Source organism: Carcharhinus amblyrhynchos, chromosome 24 (genome assembly GCF_965287045.1).
Source record: "Carcharhinus amblyrhynchos chromosome 24, sCarAmb.v2.hapA, whole genome shotgun sequence".
Lineage (NCBI taxonomy): Eukaryota > Metazoa > Chordata > Chondrichthyes > Carcharhiniformes > Carcharhinidae > Carcharhinus > Carcharhinus amblyrhynchos.
The window spans coordinates 37,375,887-37,397,082 of NC_137347.1; the positions used below are offsets into that span (position 1 = coordinate 37,375,887).

Below are 21,196 nucleotides of genomic sequence, written 5' to 3' on the forward strand. Positions count from 1 at the left end.
GGTACATTTATTTTGAAGGTAAGTTGCTTTAACATTAATATTTTACATGCACATCAATACAAACATCTGGCTTCCAGCACTCAACTTGAACTCATCATATGCTCCAGGGAAGAGAGCACAAACATTTAATACGCATTCATCTGTGTGCAGTCAGCATATTTATTATTGGCTAGTCACAATTTCCATTGACGAAAGCCAAAATGCACAGTGTTCAAAGGCTAGCCAACCAAATATAATTATACAACAAAACAACTGGAGTGTCGATGTCTTATAATGCAGTTTTTGTTAAATATGTTCAGACAGATTTGAAAGTTAACAAGTTAAATGTATTGTAAAGCTCACTGCATTCTTAAGAAGTCTATTTTCAAATAAGATTACCAACTACTTTTTTTAAAAACTATACTTCCATGAATATGTCACCGGCAGTCTGATTTCTGTGTAAACTCACCAAATCTTTGAAAATACAATCTAATAATTTGCAAACCTGTTAATAAGATTGGAAGACTCAATTTCTGATACTGCACATTTCAATTACAATATGTGTAACATTCTCTTAGGCCATTGTTCCTTAAAACATAGTAGGTAGTCTCACAACACCAAGTTAAAATCCAACAGGTTTATGTGGTAGCACAAACCTTTGGAGCTTTGCCCCTTCATCAGGTGAGTCTGATGAAGAGACAGTGCTCCGAAAGCTTGTGCTACCAAATAAACCTATTGGACGTTAACCTGGTGTTGTGAGACTACTTACTATGCCTATCCCAGTCCAACGCTGGTGACGCTACATCATACTTAAAACATGGCAGGCCAGGTATTAGATCAAGCTTGGTACTGAAAAGCTTGGTATATACTTAATCACATTCACAAGTATATGAAGGCTATGTACTGAAAATAAAATGTTACTTTGATATTTTTAAAAACATACTGTAGTTTAGGTTCTGAAGTTTCTTTCAGAAGGTTGGATTCTCAGCATTTTTACAGTAAAAAATGGCAGATCGTAGTCTGGATACAACCTCCTGGTTTCAGAAACATGCAACTGCACTGGGCTGGATTTTGAGCTTTAACAAATTCTGGCAAAGACACACAAATAATTAAGGCCACACAGTCACAATGGATTCAAAGGTTTTGCAACTCAGTTTTCTGATCAAAAAGTTTTATTTCTTTAAAACTGTATTCAAAAAGCCAAAGAAGGAAGAACTCAGTCAATGCTTCCAGCTATCAAATGCAACTACTGAACTTTCCTAAGACATCATCAGCATGATCATGGTGTGATTGAAGTCCCACAACACTGAGATAATTCCCGCTAATTAATATCTACAAAGACTCTGCAATTTTTAAAAATTTTCCATCAAAAGATTTCCTAATATTAAAAGCCGATGGAGTAAAGATCTGAAATTGCTAACTCTATACAATTATATAATTAAAAAGAACTTTACAAAAAAATCCTTCAATCAGTAGGGATCACATCTAAAAAGAATGGAATTCAAAAGTACAGAGCTGCTTTTCACAGTAGGATTGGGATCATAAGCCCCTTGGATGCATACTCAGCATATATCAATGTGCACGAGAAATTAAGTTCTTCTTCTGCTTTACATTATTAAAAAAAACTAAAAACTACTTCAGCGCCTCAATATTTTTCAAATGTCTAAACTGCAAACATGATTCTTGTTTCAGTGAGGCACTTAAATCTTGCCAGCAACATCCTGGGCTGGATAAGGAAACAAAAAACTTTATCTGCAATCTAATATGTTATATTTCTGTATAATCAGCTAGAATATATTAAGAGTTTATCCAGCCAAGACAATGTATGCTTTGAGAATGTGACAGACATTTTTTTTTTAAAACCTGAAACGCAAGAAAAAGAGCATATGTAAAAAAAATTATTCTAAATAATTTATTTCATATTCCTTAATTTAGCACTTGATGATCACAATCCTACTTAATGCATGAGCTTTTTTGGTTGGGTGTCCTGAAGCCTTGTACAACTTCCTGATAATATCAAAGTTGTTATATCCTTTTTCTGAAGTCCTTTACAGGTTTACCTTTAAAAATAGAATAAAAATTTAAAAGCTGCCCCCCCCCCTACAAAAAAAAGGAGCCTTTTCTTTTGCAGACTTGCGAGTTTCGATCATTGTTTATCAAAACTCCATCGAGATCAATCAAATGGCAGAACTGCCCGCTCGCTGGTGCTGAATCTCAAGGAAACTTCTTTAACTTTGAAAAAAGGATACAACAGCTTTTAAATGTAAAACAAAAGTAGAAGGCTCTAGAAAGGTAAAAATGACAATTCATTTTGATAAGATGTCAGAAATTGAAGTGTCAAAGTTCACAACTATTCACAGCTCCTTTAATTCACAGTATAAAATGTTTCATGATTGAAAAATGCTGGAATTTCATTTCTCCACTCTTCACAAACTACTCAACATTTCAGCCTAAATACTGAAATATAATCTGATGTTTTGCACACTAAAACAACCAGTGGGGGAAAAACCCAAAAGCAAAGCAGTTTTCTCAATCTGTGTTTTTAGGTACTGAAATATGTAAAAATCTATGCATCTAAAACTGTATCAAATAGAATGTTTCCATGTAATAAAAAAAAACTACAGAAAACAGTCCAAGTTTACACATTGGCTTAGAATTCTCCTTGTTTTTCAAATGTCCTTTGTGTACTTGGTTCCATTTATAAGATTTGGTGATTATTGAAGGGTTGCTAAATAAACGCAAATGGCAGTGGTCAGATCCTAAAAACGTATAAAAATATTCCACTGAATGGTCAAGCAGTAAGACTTGAAAAAAAGTTGCTTGCAGCATTTTCTTCTGTAACACAAGAAATATTATATTAGTAGATTTTAAATACATCTCTCTCTTCACTAAATCACAACAATGGCTGTGGGGAGGCGATGGCCTACTGGTATTATTGCTCGACTATTAATCCAGAAACTCAGCTGGGGACCTGGGTTCAAATCCTATTACGGCAGATGGTGGAATTTGAATTCAGTAAAAAATATCTGGAATTAATAATCTACTGATGACCAGGAAGCCACTGTCGATTGTAGAAAAACCCACTGGTTCACTAATGTCCCATAGGGAAGGAAATCTATCAACATTACCTGGTCTGGCCTACATGTGATTTCTGAGCCATAGCAATTTCAACTGCTCTGGGGCAACTAGAGATGGGCAATAAATGCTAGCCAGCCAGCGAGGTCCATATCCATGAATGAATTGATCTCCATAAAAAGGGCCTTCCAAAACTAGGTCAATGTTACTGCTGGACTGACATGGATGGTATACAGGATCTGTTGATTTTCAATCCCTGGGGGAAATACATATCTTGGCTCAGCATCACCATGTGCAAGACTAGCTGTGTAGAAGGTACATCTAAAGTAATATACAGCTAATCAATAAAACAAAGGTGCTACCCTATTATCTTAACTATCTACAACTGTTTTATAGAGACAGAATGGTTGAAAGCACAAATTGTTGTTTTAAATGGAGAGTGAAGATGCATATCACACTTCAGCTACTGATGAAAAATCCAAACCAGGATTATGTAATGCAGATTATCACTATTCTATGTCTGCTGTCTAATAGTTCTGATGAGTCTATGACTTGAGGTCCCCTAGGATGTCATTCCTTGTTATAGGACACTGCATTAACAGCTCAAACCTGTCCTGGTGTTGTCATTCAACTCATACCGAGTCTGGTTCAACATATTGGGCAGAATTCTACGAGAATTTTCCTAAGTGTCCAGCTAATGTGAAAACAGGAGAGTTCCTGATCCATTTTTCGGCCCAGTTTTCATGCCCAATTATATGCACTTAGTTTTTGAAAATATGAGCCAGATCAATTCCAGCCACTGGAGGCAGTGGGCGGGGCCTAATTCACCAAACAGCCTGCAGCTTGGATCCGAGCCACAAACTGCACGTGCACAGGAAAAGCAGAAGAAAAACAACACTGACAGATACCACCACCCAGGGCCAGATACAGTCATCCACCCCGCCCCACCACGGACATCAAAGACCACCCCCCCCCCACCCCAAACCCTTTACTGTCCCCCCAGGACCCAGTTGCACATGCCTCCCTCATCACCCCATGGCCCCTATGGCTGAGGGACATGGCCCTCTCCCCCTACCCCCCCCAAACTCCATCAGCACAGCTGCAAGTGCTGACTTGGCTTCCCGCCAATGGAAACAAGGCAAACTGCTTTAAACTCACTAGAATACTCTAATGGGCACTTGACTCACCCAAACTGTCTGCACCTGAACTGCCCTAACAAGGGAAGGCTCCATAAAAACCCCAAGGATGGACAGACAGGCAGGCAGTGCAGGAAGAAATGGCCTCCAGGAAGACAGATTTTCAGATGCAGATCTTGCCAAGTTGCTGGAGTAGGTGGAGGCAAGGCAGGACATCCTGTTCCCTAAGCAGGACATCGCTCCAGGGGAATGGATGGAAATGCAACCTGGGAAGTAGTGGCAGCATGTGTTAGTGCCAGGGCACTGGCCAGGAGAACTGGGAAGCTGTGCTGAAAGAAACTGAATGACCTCATCTAGCATCTTACCCCTCAATGACCCCCAGGTCCCCCCAACCCCAGCACCCTGCATGCTTCCAGTCCTTGACCCCAAGCACTTCCCATCTCCCCTCCAAGAGTATCATAACCCTTGCCCTCTGATGGCCACCCCTGAAACGCTGCAAGGCTCATGCCATCAGATTTTACATGGCTCTTTCTGTCCCTACAGGAGACGAATTCCTATAATTGCCAGGAGAGAGTGAAGACAGGGGTAATGTGCCTGAGATTCAGGTCCTCACCCCTTTTGAGAAGTGGGCACTGGAACTAGTGGGAGGGGGCGGGTGCAGACTACTAGCGACAGCATGGTCTGTCTGAAGCATAAAAGTGAGCACCTGCCAATCTTCCACTAGTTGGAGATATCTGAAGTAAGTTGCATGCAGCCCAGGTTCCTCTCCCTCCCTTAACCTTGTGACCTGTGATGCAGGAAGGGACCCTGATTCACATGGGCCATTTGGCATTTTGACTCACCCTGCTACTCCCATCCATCCTGCCTCTGACACCTTGGAGGGAGCGGATTAAGGGACCTCTGAGGCCGGCACCAGTTTTGCATCAGCTTCCACCTTGCAGTTCACCATTCCAGAGACTCTCACATCACAAGTTAGTGGCAAAGCATCCGGGTCACTCTGGTGAGCACAACACATCTGCTGATGTGCCTTGGATGGAGGAGGGAACATCTGAGGCCTCTGGCACATGGGGGCCTGTCAAAGGTGAGGACTCAGCATATAGCTGGAACTCCGATCACTTCTCCCTCAGCTGCTGGAGATGCAGCAACAGAATGCGGGAGGGGCTGACAGCAACACTGGATCGACTGTGAGGCTGTTGGGGGAAGTATGTGGCTCCCAGACCAAAACTGCAAGAGTGGTGTTCACAGCAGAAAGCCTGGAAATCCTCATCGTGAGTGAGTCACAGCGGAGTCCCAGTTGGCGATAGCTGCAGCCCTTTTGAGAGTGTGGTCCATTCCTGGAGGATCATGCTGAAAGGCTGCAGAGCTTGCAGGAGATCCAGTGGCACAGCGCTGAGACTCAGTGGACTATGGCAGCAGCCTTTGAGAATGTGGCCAAGTCACAGAGGGTCGTGGCTGAGAGGCCTAGTCTCAAAGGGCACTTGCTGCTGCCTTTGAGTCGGAGGCCATTTCTCAGAGTGCCATTGCAGAGGGCTTAGCCACCATGGCAAAAATGCAGGTCGTCCTCTAGGACTGGCAGGGCCAGGTGAAGCGCCGCAGTCCCATGGAGTGACCCAGGGGCCCACTAGAACCCTGAGGGAGGAGAAAGGACTCGAGCCCATCCCAGTGCCTTTCACCCAAGAAACTGCGGCTGTGGTGATACTTTCTGACTCCCCCTTCCTGACACTGGGCATCTCAAGGGCAGTAAGCAGAAGAGGATGTCATGGATACATCCCTGAGACTTGGAAATCATCCAGGGCCCTGAAGAACCAGGGCTTCCAGAGGATGACTGCCAAGGGCATCACAGGCTATGGGGCATGGTAAGCAGCTGGCCACCTCCACCTCCGATGTACATCCTGGGAAGACACTGAGACCGTAGTAGTAGAGCACGTAAGGTTAAGAAGTTGTAGTGGCACTAAGATGACATGGGGTGAAGGGCAACACTAGGTAGATGGAATATTTAGGCACCTTGAAGTCTCATGTTTACAGGTTTTTATATTATCACTTCTTTTGAAAGCACTACTATTGGCAACATTAAATGTTATTTCATCCCATACCTGTGACTAACTTGTCTCTAATCAGCTGCTGACAGGAATGTACTTACCCTGACAGTTGCCAGAGTGACCCTGTATATTGATATCAGTGGGGGAGGCCCTTCAACTCGCTGCCACCAATAAAATCAAAGCGCTCAAATAATTCACTGGCTACAGTGGGTGGCATGCACTGGTAGCGATTTACAGCATCTGTCATGGCATCTCCAGAACCCACAAGAGAGATTCCCACCCCACCCCAATTGCCCCAGAACTCTGCATGGAGATTTAATGCTCCCTTACCCACCTCCCAGATGTGGGCCCAGGTGCCAGCGTGCATGTGTATCTTGGGTCGGAGTTGGACTAGTTTGCAGGGCATCATCACAAGGGCACATAGCGAGTCATCACCACCCTCCATCACAGAAACTCGCTAACACAGCATACCAAGGCCCACCACTCTGGTATTACAACGTTGCAGGAGATTGTAGGACTTGAAGGGGTGAGTAATGGAACCCATATGCAGCAACACAGGCCCCTTAGTGACCAAAGTATGTGGTGATCTGGGCCGTCCTCGTCGCTCTCACATGCCTGATCCTTGCTGCCGCCAGTCCTCCAGCACCTGGGTGCTGTTAGTTGTCATTGTCGTCGTCGTCGTCCTCCTCCTGCTGGACGGCCTCCTCCCCAGCGACCCCCGACTGGTCAGCCTCCATGTCCTTCTCTTCCTCCAAAAGGCCCCCTCACAACTGCACCAGGTTATGTAGGGCACAGCACACGACCACTAAACGGGAGTGATATCGGGGGCTATTTGAAGCGCCCCGCCAGAATGGTCCAGGCAACTGAAACGCATTTTGAGGAGCCCTTTGCACCTCTCCACTATTGAACGGGTAGCAATGTGAGCCCATTATAATGGATCTGCACCTCATTCTCAGGCCTGCACATGGGCATCATCTGTTAAGTCTGAAGTGGATACCCCATATCCCCCATGAGCCATCCCTGCACCCTGGGCTCCTCCTCAAAGACCTCTGGGACGTCAGAACTCCTCAATATGAAGCTGTCATGCAGGCTGCCAGGGTGTCTGGCACAGATGTGCATTATGTTGTGCTGAAGGTCACCCACCAATTACACATTTATTGAATGGAAGCCCTTTCTGTTCATGAATCTTCCTGGATTCTTCACTGGGGTTTTGAGCGCAACATGGGTGCAGTCCTCTGTACATTTGGCTTTCTGCTGGGCCTGATCCAGTTCAAGTTCAATATACTGGCCAACCCGGGCATATAGGGATTGTGACCTCCTTCACAGACTTGTGGACAGATGATTGAGAAATGCCACAAAGGTCTCCACTGACAGCCTGGAAGGGTTCAGTGGTGTAAAAGTTTAAGGCAGTCATCACATTCACATCCAGTGGAAGTTGGCGCCCCCTGTGCCCTGAGATGGCAGGACTTGCAACAAATGCCACAGATATTGCACTGTCTCCTTTTGGAACTGGAGACGTTGGTGGCACACTATGTCCGACAGAACACTCGCGGGCAGAACTGCCGATGTCTCTGCTCTCGCCTTCTTCTGCACCCCCCACCCTCCCTGGGGCAAACGGCAACCATGTTCTGCCTCTGGCAGCAGTCTGCATCGACTACTGCGAGCGGTAAGGCATGGTCCTCGTTTGGCCACAATTTATCCTCTTGCTCCTTCTCCTCATCTCCAACAGCAACCAAAAGAACATCAAAGTCAATGGGTTGTATTGCAAAAGCCATCTTGGCAATCTGAAGGGGTGGGGGTGGAAAATTGGGGAAAGGCAGAGACAGATGGAGAAGTTAAAGAACTCTGCTTGCCCCCAGCCCAGCAACACAAACTCCCCATACATCCCCACTATAGACCCCTGGCAACACATACTCCCCATACCCCCCTCCCCCACCACAGACTCCCAGCAACTCACACTCCCCATACTCCCCCCACCACAGACCCCCGGCAACACATACTCCCCATACCTTCCCACCACAGAACCCCAGCAACACACATTCCCCACATCCCCCACCACAGGCCCCCAACAACACACCACTTCCCATACCCCCACCACAGGCCACCAACAACACACCACTTCCCATACCCCCACCACAGGCCCCCAACAACACACCACTTCCCATACCCCCACCACAGGCCACCAACAACACACATTCCCCATAACCTCCACCACAGAACCCGAGTAACACACTCCTCATACCCGCTCAATCTTACTGATCAAGTGCCTGAATGTGACTTTTTTACATGAGGTGTTTTCCTGACCAATCCGGCTGCACCTAATAAGGTGGTTAAGGCGGGTGAGCTGGGACACTTGGGAGTGAAGTTCACTAATTACATTGTGATAAATGCTAAAATAAAAGAAATTTGATGTTTCGCCCTTTTTTGGGCAGGCTCCTGATCGCGCCAATATTTTTCCTCGGTAAAATGGGAATGGGTGGCTTTCCCGCTAGTTGCAGCACGCTCGATTTTACGATATTTTCCTGCCACAAAACAGGTGCGATGAGGTCATAAAATTCTACCCATAAATACTGGTATACAATCTACTCGGCAATTTGTTTCATTTAATGATGCTTCGGAAAAAAAATACTACTGTCTTTCAATATAAATAATAAAAAGCTTTACCTGGCCTTATTCCTCAGCTACCTCTGTCTCTTGATGTACCACTACCTTGGTCACTGACATATCTGGATGTTGCTCTTTGGCTTCTTTGATGGCTTGTGCCAAAGCCTGCAAAAAAATCAAGAATGTTAAAGGAGGAACAGAATAATCTTACATTTGTCTAATCGCGCTGCTGCAACATGTTATTATCAGATGTGTTTTTTTCTTTACCATTTCTTTGGTGAAACTTGCATGTAACTTTTCTTTAAAAAAAATGTCAATGCAAAACTTAATAAAATTAATAAAAGATCGTGCCTTGAGTCGAGCAATATGGAGAGAAAAATATAGAATCATACAATCCCTACAGTGCAGAAGGAGGCCATTTGGTCCATTGAGCCTGCACCGCTAACAATCCCACCCTTTCCTTGTAACCCCACGTTTTTACTCTGTTAATCCCCCTGACACTATGGGGCAATTTAGCATGGCCAATCAACCTTACATCTTGGGTGGAAACTGGAGCACACAGAGGAAACCCACGCAAACATGGGGAAGAATGTGCAAACTCCACATAGATAGTTACCCAAGGCCAGAATTGAACCCAGGTCTTTGGCGCTGTGGGAAAGCAGTGCTAACCACTGTGCCACCATGCTGCCCACTGACACTAACACACATTTGGATTAAGCTACTGATTTCACCTTGAAGCAGGTGTAAATGAACACATTTGTATGAGCACATGCATTGTACAGGTGCAGCACACTGAGCCACAACACACTGCACCATGGGGTGGAAGGATTCTGATTTTATATTTAGAAATCTTCTCACTGTAACTAATTCAAGATTAAAGGAATGAGGGGATGTGGTTGGACAACTTCCTTTAAGTTCCATGTTAATTTTTACCCACCTTCTGATAGCAGGATGAACACTGATGCTGGTTGAGGCCACAAAGTGGGTCGCTCCATCTTGGCCATACCATTACTTCTGCTGAGAAGTAATCTTATCATTTTAAAATTGGGGAAAATTCTCCAGTAGTAACTAATTAGTAATGCAAACTTCAGCACAAATTTTAAATTATGAAACCTGTCACTCACTAACAGCACATGGGGTAGCACAGTGATTAGCACTTGATTCCCAGCGTGGGTCACTGTCTGTATGGAGTTTGCAGGTTCTCCCATGTCTGCATGGGTTTCCTCCAGGTAATGTGGTTTCCTCCCACAGTCCGAAAGATGTGATTAGGTGCATTGACCAGGCTAAATTCTCCCTCAGTGTATCCAAACAGGCACTGAAGTGTGGCAGCTAGGGGATTTTTACAATAACTTCATTGTAATGTTACTGAAAGCCTATTTGTGACACTAATAAATAAACTTAAGAAACTTAAAATATGGTACAATTTAAGCTTGTTATGGGCAAGAAAATAGACAAGCTGCAAAAAAAATTTGGATTGTGGGGGAGCTGGTTTTAGTAAAATAAGACAGGATCTGGCCAATCTAGATTGGGATCAGCTACTAATGAGAAAATCTAGAGAAGAAGACCAAGAGGCATTCAAAAAGGTTATGGGGAGGGTGCAAGCCAGCACGCTCCCTTGAGGGTGATAGATAGGAATAATAAGCCCAGAGAACCAGGGATGATCAGAGATATTCAGGATACAACAAGAAGGAAAAGAAAGGCCTTTAATAAGTACAAGGGGAGCAAATCAGTGGAGGCATTAGTGAGGTATAGAAAGTATAGGGTGGAGCTTAAGAAAGCAATTAGGAATGCAAAGAAGGAATATGAGAAAGTTCTGGCTGCCAGAAGTAGGGAAAACGCCAAGATATTCTATAGTATATCAACGGGAAGAGGAAAGCCAGGGAAAGAGTAGGGCCCCAAAAGAGAAAATGCTGGAAAATCTCAGCAGGCCTGACAACATCTATAAGGAGAGAACAGAGCTGACGTTGAGTCCAGATGGCCCTTTGCCAAAGCTAAAAGGCATAGAAAGTGGAAGATATTTATACTGCAGGATGAGGGAATAGAAGATGAGTCATAGCCACAAAAACCAGGGGAAAGGCTGCTAATGGCAGACCATAAAGAGAATAGAAGGTGTAAATGGCCAAAACAGATGAGAAGCTGAAATCAGAGGGTAAACTGTGACAGAGGAAGATATGGGTGGGTGGGTGGGTGGGGGGGGAGGGGGAGGGGATGGGTGGGACAGAGGTAAAATGGAGAAAAAGGGGGAAAAGGAGCAGCAAAGGGGGAGAAAAGGTAAGAAAAAGGGGGATAAAGTGGGGGAAAGGGTGGGGTGGTAAAGAAAAATAAAGAAAGACAATAAAGAAGTGAAAAGGTAGAGAACAGTTAAAAATGTAAAGGAAATTTTCATCTGTCACAATTTACCCACTGATTTCAGCTTCTCTGCTATTTGGCCATTTACACTTTGTATTCTCTCTATGGATTGCCGTTAGCAGCTTTTCCCTTTGTTTTTGAGGCTATGACTTATCTTTCATTCCCTCACCCTGCAGTATATCTCCCACTTTCTATGCCTTTTAGCTTTGATAAAGGGTTATCTGAACTAAAAACGTCAGCTCTCTCTTCTCTTTACAGTTGCTGTCAGACTTGCTGAGATTTTCCAGCATTTTCTCTTTTGGTTTCAGATTCCAGCATCTGCAGTAATTTGCTTTTAAAGAGAGAACGAACCAAAGGAGCAATCTATGGGTGAAGCTAGAGGACAGTGGTTAGATGTTGAATGAATACTTCACATCTGTCTTCACCCAAGAGAAAAATGAAGGTATGGAATTCACAGAGAGAGACTGTGAAATTCTTGAGCAAATTGACATAGGAACATAACATAAGAACATAAGAAATAGAAGCAGGAGTAGGCCATCTAGCCCCTCGAGCCTGCCCCGCCATTCAATAAGATCATGGCCGATCTGTCGTGGGTCAGTTCCACATTCCCGCCCTCTCCCCATAACCCTTAATCCCCTCGCTTAGCAAAAACCCATCAACCCGCGTCTTAAAAATATTTAACGAGGCAGCCTCCACCACTTCAACGGGCAGAGAATTCCAGAGATTCACCACCCTTTGAGTGAAGAAGTTCCTCCTCAACTAGGACAAGATATTGGAGATCTGGTAGTTTTAATTCAGGTCCAGATGAATTAAGAACATAAGAAATAGGAGCAGGAATAGGCCATCTAGCCCTTCGAGCCTGCCCCGCCATTCAATAAGATCATGCTGATCTGAAGTGGATCAGTTTCACATTCCCGCTCTCTCCCTATAACCCTTAATTCCCCTATCAAAAACCTATCTGCCCGTGACTTAAAAATATTTAGCGAGGCAGCCTCCACCACTTCAACGGGCAGAGAATTCCAGAGATTCACCACCCTTTGAGTGAAGAAGTTCCTCCTCAACTCTGATCTAAACTGCACCCCCCTCTCTTATCTTGAGGCTGTGCCCTCTAGTCCTGCTGTCCTTTCTAAGCAGAAAGAACCTCTCTACCTCTACCCTATCCATCCCTTTCATTATCTTATACGTCTCTATAAGATCCTCCCTCATCCTTCTAAACTCCAACGAGTACAGACCCAGTCTATTTAATCTCTCTTCATAGTCCAACCCCGTCATCTCCGGTATCAGCCTAGTGAACCTCCTCTGCACTCCCTCCAAGGCCAAAGTATCCTTGTGCAAGTGCGGCGATCAAAACTGAACAAGTACTCCAGCTGTGGCCTCACCAGTGCCCTGTACAGTTGCAGCAAGACCTCCCTGCTTTTATATTCTATCCCCCTCGCTATAAAGGCCAGCATTCCATTTGGCCTAGGTTGCTGTAGGAGGCAAGGAAGAAGATTGCAGGGGCTCTGACCCAAATTTTTAAATCCTCTCTGGCCATGGGGGAGATGCCAGATGACTGGAGAACAGCTAAGGTAATTCCGCTATTTAAGAAGGGTTGTACAGATAAACTAGGGAACAAAGACCAATGAGTCTCATGTTAGCGGTGGGTAAAATATTAGAGAATATTCTTGAGGAGAGCATCTATCTCCACTTGGAGAGGCAAAACTTGATCAGAGATAATCAGCATGGCTTCGTTAGAAGGAAGTCATGCCTAACAAATTTGACTGGATTTTTTGAGGAGGTGACCAGGTGTACAAACAATGTAGTGCAGTTGACGTAGTTTACATGGATTTCAGCAAAGCCTTTGACAAGGTCCCACATGGGAGACTTGTAAAGAAGGTAAATTCACATGGGATACAGGGTAATTTGATAAAGTGGATTCAAAATTGGCTCAGTTGTAGGAGACAGGAGGGTGATGGCAGAAGGTTGCTTTAGTGACTGAAATGAAGGAGGAGCGCTTCAAAAGCTAGTAGCTTTTGCTACCAAATAAACCTGTTGGACTTTAACCTGGTGTTGTGAGACTTCTTAGTGACTGGAAGCCAGTGTCCAGTGGCGTATCACAAAAATCAGTGTTGGACCCCCTATTATTTGTCATTTATATAAATGACATTGATGACAATGTGCGGGGTATGATTACTAAGTTTGCGAATGATGCAAAGATTGGACGGGTGATTAACAGTGAGGCAGAGTGTCTTGGGCAACGAGAAGAAATAGACGGAATGGTCAAATGGGAAGTTTAGAAGCAGGTGGAATTTATCCCTGAATATTGTGAGGAGATACACTTTGGAAGGAGTAATTTGATAAGAAAGTACTCAAGGAATGGTAGGACACTAGGAAGTTCTGTGGAACAAAGACACTTTGGTGTGTTTGTCCAAACATCTCTGAAAGCACAAGGACATGTTTACAGGGTTGTGAAAAAGGTATATGGGACACTTGCTTTTCGAGCATAGATTACATGCAGAAGTCATGTTGGAGCTGTATAGAACTTTGGTGAGGCCATAGCTAGAGTATTGTGTGCAATTCTGGTTGCCACATTATCTGATGTGATTGCATTGGCAGGGGTGCAGAGGAGATTCACCAGGATGCTGCCTGGGATGGAACATTTAAATTATGACAGGCTGTGTAAGCTTAGGTTGATTTTGTTGAAACAGAGAAGACCTGATCGAGGTGCACAAAATTATGAGAAACATGGACAGAGTGGATAAGGAGCAGTTGTTCCTCTTAGTTGAAGGGTCAATGATGAGGGGACATAGGTTCAAGGTGAGGAGCAGGTGGTTTGGGGGGGGGGTGGGAGGGGGATGTGGTTTTTTTACCCAGAGGGTGGTGACAGTCTGGAATGCGTTGCCTGGGAGGGTGATTCATTAAAATGTATCTGGATGATACATTTATTAAAGATACATTCATTAAAATGTATCTGGATGAGCACTTGGCACATCATAACATTCAGGGCTATGGGCCAAGCACTGGCAGATGGGGTTAGTTCAGGTGTTTCTAATGTATTGCTGTAGACTTGATGGGCTGAAGGGCCTCTTCTGCGCTGTATGATTCTAACAGATTATTTGTTCATTTGAGGTTTAATATCCTTACTCAAGATTTTACTTTTTTTAAATGAAAGCTAGAAACCTATTGCATAGTTTAAAATAATTTTCACCTGATCGTGATCAACATCTGTATCTCCTGTGATTACAATCCGTTTCTCAATTCTGGTTTCTGAAATTCCTCCCTTAATAGTCTGAAAGATAGTGAAAATGGCAGCTTAAATTATATTGTATTTACGCATTCATCTTAGTATATAAATTTCTGTTTCTTCACAAGATTGAACCGGAATGTTGAGCCATATTGGCCTGATGGTTGGCTGAATAACAGGACTGGCGAGTTGAACTCTACATTTCCTTCGCACAAAAAAAAAATCCTTCCAATCTAAATTCATATATGTTATAAACCCACTACACTAGAAAATGTAACCAGGTAATTTTGGTCACACAACAGCAACAAACAATCTATGAAAACCCTCAAAATGTTTCATTAATTTTTCCTTACCTTTGTGATTTGAGTGGTTGTAGTGGTGGAGATAGTCTCAGATGTGATGGTCTGGGCGCTCATCAATACTCCAGGTTCACAATCACCATTACCATCATCCGCCTGCAATAAATTGCAACAATTTATTAATTATTAGAAGTTTAGTAAAGAGGACGTACAGTATTGTGATGGTGATACATCATCCATGATGCTCACACCCCAATGTTGAATTTTTAAAAATGAGATCTAGTCTACAATATCTGTGAAAGGGGGCCATTCTTTTTTTTAGATAAATTAATCGCATTTATCTATACTTTTTAAGTAATAAAACATTCAATAGTGCTTCATAGGGGTGTAATCAGACCAAATTTTCAAATATAGTCAAAGATGGAAATCTTAAAGAGAGATGGAGAGGTAAATGGGACTTATGGTGGAAATTCCAGAGTCCAGATTGCCTGAAAGGCATTGTTGTCAATCTTAATTCAAAAGGGAGAGAGTGATACACTCTGATAGAGCAATGCTGGAGGGACGCCGAGTTCTTGGAAGACTGTAGTGCTGGCAAAGGTTGCAGAGGTAGGAAGGACCATACCTGTGGAGGTATTTGAACGTAACAGTGAGCATTTTAAAATGAATGCGTTGGTGCCAGTTGGGATACAGGTAGCAGAGTTTTGGAAGAGTTCAAAGATTATTGAGTTTGAAGAATGGGAGGCCAGGCAGTAGGGCATCCAATTCTGTAGAACAATAACTTTGAAAGCTAACAAGCAGATTAAAATGCTTTGAAAATCATCTTAAACAAGTTATTGCATAATTAACATCAAATCAGTTCCAAAGTTCCAATTAATAAGACGCTATTGTAAATCCGTTAATGTCAGTTTCATGGGAAAGCTATTTTCATTCTTCAAAATAAAATTGTTGGACAGCAGAAAGTTGGTTCACACACAAAATACATTTTTCACATAGTCAGCTCCCACAGAGTCACTTCCCTGTGTTGAGGAAAGTGCAGAAACAAATCAACCAGTGTCTCTTGTACAGTTGCTAGCCATAGTTAGTGACCAATGCCTGGAAGTAGATGTGTTATCATGGTCAGAGTGTAAAGCCCTGAGTGAATTGCCACAAGCTACTTAACAGTAGAGGCTGAAGTGGAGTAATTGAAATAATTCAACTTTTAGATTTATACAAAGATTAATAGCTTTGGAGTAGACAAATGTAGTTATGGGCATTAACAACTTTAAAGAATACTTATTGGAGCCCTTTCTCAGCACAATGGTTTTGGAAAGTTACAATCACAAACTTAGCGATCTTCACAGGAAGGGTAAGCAAAAGTGTGATCAGAACCATAGAGTTGAACCATCCTCCCAGTATTGCTGCAACCTGAATATTTCTCATCTAGTGAAATTGGATAACCAAAAAAAAGATGTTACACAGACTTTGTATCAGAGAGACACCCTTTAGAAACAGGTTGCATCTCCCAAGCATGCTTGTGAATAAAAGTGCCTGTTACTGCAACTTACAGGCTGGGGTGATTTCAATCTTCCACCACACAAGGCCATCACAGCTGATTTTGAAACATTCCTCACCTGATGGTCACTTTCCAATAGGGATTACTGAATTCTTTCACAATTTTAACCCAGTTACTGAAGCCAACTGGAGAACCTTGTGGGGTGACATCAGTTCACAGCATTTACTGGGGACCAAACCGGGAAGTTTCCTAATTTCTATGGCTCAGTTAATTCACTGATTAAGCTCAGTGAGCCATGTCTGAGGCACCCTCCCAAAATAATGCCAAATCAAAATACAAATCTCAATTAAATTCTCCAATTATGATCAAGATAAGCTGACTTTACAATATTTTCAAACCTGTGCAGCTTCATAGGTGATGGTCTTTGTCTCAGTGTGAACAACGGGAACTTCATTTGTTGCAATTTCACTTTCGGAGTTGGGCATGTCAGAGATGGTCACAGTTTGAGTCTTTACAAGTGGTGGCTATTCAAAAGCAGAAACAGTAATCACGTTTACTGAAAGATTTTCAAGTAGGCTTTTATACATGGCAACAAAATTGAACATTAGTCACTTTTGACAATGGCAAAACAATTATAATGCTGTTACAATATATCGTAGACCACTAGAGCACAGTAGCAAAATCTATTCAGTACCCTTTTACTAGCTATCCCAAATTACTTTTAGATACATTGAACTGCACGTCAAGCAGCAGAAAATCAGTGCTGCAACTGGATCCGAATTGCCCTCTTGTAGCAACTGGTACCTTTTCATTTTGCCACTGAGGTTAACTCACTAAATACAAAACTGGAATACTTAGTGATTAAGGAGCGTTTCCTGACACTGTTTATTTATTTTGTCATGAATATTAGTGGTTATCATTCCTTATCTTTCCATATATTTTTGTTGTTTTATTTTTAAGCAGCCACTGGAGAGATGCTGAAAGATCCCCTTTCCAATAACCCATTTTATGAATAAACAAATTAAACAGGGGTGATTTGACAGGATGTCAAAGGAGAGGCTGGATAGACTGCGACTTTTTTCTCTGGAGCGTAGAAGGCTTAGGGGTGGTCTTATAGAGGTCCATAAAATAATGAGGGGCACAGATCAGCTAGATAGTCAATATCTTTTCCCAAAGGTAGGGGAGTCTAAAACTAGAAGGCACAGGTTTAAGGTGAGAGGGGAGAGATATAAAAGGGTCCACAGGAGGAATTTTTTCCACACAGAGGGTGGTGCCTGGAACAAGTAGTAGAGGCAGCTACAATTCTGTTCTGTAAAAAAGAGAATAGACAGTTACACGAGTAAGATGACTATTGAGGGATATGGACCAAGCGTGGGAAACTGGGACCAGCTCAGTCATAAAAAAAAGGGCGGCATGGACAAGTTGGGTTGAAAGGCCTGTTTCCATGCTGTAAACTCTATGACCAAAACACACAGGGAACAGATTACCCAGTGTTTATACCAACTCCAGAGATTTAACAATTTTGACAGGAAGCTTAAGAAACAGCATAGCACCATTGAGATTTGAGACTTTTTTTCACTCAGTAGAACATTTAGCAATTAGTAATGATGGAAAGCAGTGACCTCTGGTCACCCAAGGCAAATAGAACCTCTATCTACATTTAATATCTTTCAATAAATGTGATCATAGGTGAAAGTAGGTGAAAATGTGAAAACTGGGGGAAAAAAATCAAAATCTGGAAGTCAATTTGTAGCAGTGGTTGCTTTATACCTCACGGAATGATAGGGTTCGAAATATAGAATTTACAAGTTGGATATTATAGACTCATCTGCTATTCCCAGATGCAGGAAGCAGCTAACTGTTAAACTTCGACTATCAATTGTCATGGTTCAAAATGTGCAATGCCAGGAATGAACTAGTAATCCTGACAACAGTAATGAATATAAAAGATTTAGATAATTGAGTAAATTTCACATATATAAACATATAAATTTAAAAGTAAGGATTTGTTGCTGATATGCTAAGAAAAATGTGCAACCAAAACCTGAAAGGAAATAAAAATATATAGCTTAAATGTTAAAATAATGACTGTGACTTTCAACCTTGTTTTTTAAATCAATTTACTGGTGGGCACTACTAGGAAAAACAAAGAAATTTTTCTGTTACCCAGCCCAAAACTAATAATTGTGGCGTAGTTTAACAAAAAGTATTGAAATGCAAATCAAATTCATGACGCATAAATAAGCTGTGTCTGAAAATGCTGCCCACCTATAAGTATTATTCTCTTATACAGGAAATTAGTGTTAAGCGTTTCTACCACCACCATTTGTACCCATTGTTAATGATCACCATGCAAAAAGCAACATTAGTACTGGAGTAGGTCAGAGTTGAAATACAAAATAGATTAGGTAAAGGCAACATTTGTCATAGTTTCTCAATTTGATTGCAAGTCATTTGAAACGTACTTCACCAAAATTTCCCAGTGTCTAGAAACCACTGACACTGAAGCAAGCAAACGCCAAACAACCCTTTGCTTTTCAAAAAACAGAAGTATTATATAAATTATGTTTTGAACATATCTAAATATATAGTCAGATTTTCTCAGGAGCTCATGTTAAACTAACATGCTGCAGTGTCTTGGTTTTTTTTAAATGGTGGAAAATAGGTCAGTAATAGGAGTTGAAAGAACCTTGTGGTCTCCTACTTCAACATTACCTGAAAGCATCGGATTAGCTGAGGAGGTTCACGGTAATGAGACACATCACCATTTATCTTTAAAGGTCGTTCTTTCTGTTCCCCTTCCTTCAGATGGTCCTTTAGTTGAGGAGCAGCAGAGCTCGAGAGGGCCTTTGCTGTAATCTCCTCTGAAGCCTCAGCCTGCATATTCAAGCCTATTTCTGACCTGTTTTGCCACTTCAGCTCCTTGCTCTGAAAGAGGTACAATCCTTCCTCCTCCTCGCTGCTACTCACAGAGAAAGGGATAGAATCCCATCCCTGTGAATGTTCCATTGGGTCGGCCACTCGACTCATGCTGAAGCCATTTTCCAGCTTCAGTCCCTCTATTTCTGCCTTGTGATCAACTTTTACACATACTGACTGCTCTTCCAGTTCTGATTTCAGACTGTCATCCACATTCTACAAGAAAATGGCAGAAAATAAGGCCCAAAACAATAATGTCAAACACAACTATAGTTGAGTCAAGATGTCAACAAAGAAACTTCCCACCATTTCTCTTATGTTTTGTACTATTTTGTTATTGTGATAACAATCAGACTTATTGTGTTGAATAAAGGACTGATTTTAGTTACAATAGTTCTGTTGAGAAAAATCACAAAAGCTTGGAACCTCAGCAAATAAATATTTTGAAAAGTGAAATAGCAAGGTATTTACCGGAGGAATCTTGAGGTAATGAGGTTATGATTCTGGGAGTGGGGACAGAAATGAAGTTGAATTGCTCTTGCAGAGAGCTAGCACAGGCTCGGTAAGCTAAGTAACTCCTCATGTGCTGTAACCATTCTGTTGTAACTTCATTCCAAACTTTAAAAGGGAAATAGAGTAATGTCTTAAACAGCTTTACTTGCAATTTTACATGTAACTTTATATTCCCTGATAAAAGCTTCTTTTATTATCCATATGTCAGTGTGTTGAGCGTGCTAGAGAAAAAGTAATGGAAGTAGTAATGGGATTAAAGGCTAACAGGTCCCCCAGACCTAATGGCCTACATTCTAGGGTTTTAAAAGAAATGGCTCCAAAGATAGTAGGTGCATAAGTTTCAATCTTCCAAAATTTCCTGATTCTGGAAAGGTCCTAGCAGATTGGAAAACTGCAAATGCAAGAGAGAAGCAAGAAAGACAGCAGGAAAGTAGAGGCCAGTTAGCCTAATGTTTGTCATTGGGAAAATGCTCAGATTCATTATGAAAGAAGTTACAGCAGAACATTTAGAAATTCATAATATTATCAGAGAGGGTCATTTGATTTTGTGAAAGGGAAATCCGTTTGACAAATTAGAGTTCTTTTGAGGATGTAACAAGTAGGATGAATAAAGAGGAAACCAATAGATGTAATGCATTTGGATTTCCAAAAGACATTTGGTGAGGTGGCAGATAAAATGTTATCACACAAGAGCTGATGGTGTTGGGAATAATACATTAATATGGATAGAGGACTGGCTAACCAATAGGATAAATCAGTCATTTTCAGGATGGCAAACTGCAACTAGCAGAGTGTCACAGGGACTACTATAGGGGCCTCAACTGTTTATAATCTATATTAATGACCTGGATGAAGGGACCGGCTGCATTGTAGCTAAATTTACTGAAGATATGAAGATAGAGAGGAAAGTAAGTTGTGAGGATACAAGGAGTCCATAAAAGGATATAATAGGTTAAATAGGTGGGTAAAAATCTGGCAGATGGCGTGTAATGTGGGAAAATATGATGTTGTCCACTTTGACAGGAAGAATGAAAAAGCAGATTATTAAAATGGAGAGAAACTATAGAATACTGCAGTATAGAGGGATCTGGGTATCCTATGAATCACAAAACTCAGTACGCAGTTACAGCAAGTGATTAGGGAGCCAAATGGAATGCTGGCCTTTACTGAAAGGAGAATGAATAAAATTAGTAAATTTTCCTACAGTTACACAAGGAACTCCTGCAGTTTTGCTCACCTTAAAGAGGGGCGTTCACGCAGCAGAAGCAGTTCAGAATTCATTAGGCTGATTCTTTGTATGAGAGGTTTGTTTAATGAGGAAAGGTTACATTCAATGGAGTTTAGGTGAATGAAAGGTGATCTTATTAAAACGTAAAAGCCTCTGTGGAGGCTTAACAGACGAGACGCTGAGAGGATGTTTCCTCCGGTTTCCAGCCAAAGGAGTGCAGGTTAGGTTGATTGGCCACACTAAATTTCCCCTTAGTGTCCCAGGATGTGTGGGTTAGGGATTAGTGAGGTGAATACATGAGGTTACAGGGATGGGGCCTGACTGGGATGCTTTGTCAAAA

General features: G+C 42.2%; 1 protein-coding gene across 11 annotated transcripts in view; it reads right to left on the reverse strand.

Annotated features, from left to right (window-relative positions):
* Positions 1-8,893: 8,893 nt before the first annotated feature.
* Positions 8,894-21,196, reverse strand: part of LOC145357784 (protein 4.1-like) — a 204,977-nt gene continuing 192,674 nt past the window's right edge. For 7 of the 11 annotated variants that reach the window (XM_080211268.1, XM_080211270.1, XM_080211269.1 and 4 more), the window contains 5 exons: positions 18,912-19,331; positions 16,595-16,720; positions 14,759-14,860; positions 14,370-14,450; positions 8,894-8,998 (listed from right to left, as the gene is read on the reverse strand). In XM_080211268.1, coding sequence (XP_080067394.1) covers positions 8,900-8,998; positions 14,370-14,450; positions 14,759-14,860; positions 16,595-16,720; positions 18,912-19,331 — 828 coding nt within the window. In that variant the 3' untranslated portion in view covers positions 8,894-8,899. The remainder of the gene's footprint in view (positions 8,999-14,369; positions 14,451-14,758; positions 14,861-16,594; positions 16,721-18,911; positions 19,332-21,196) is intronic. The other 4 variants (XM_080211278.1, XM_080211276.1, XM_080211277.1 and 1 more) reach the window with 2 other exon arrangements.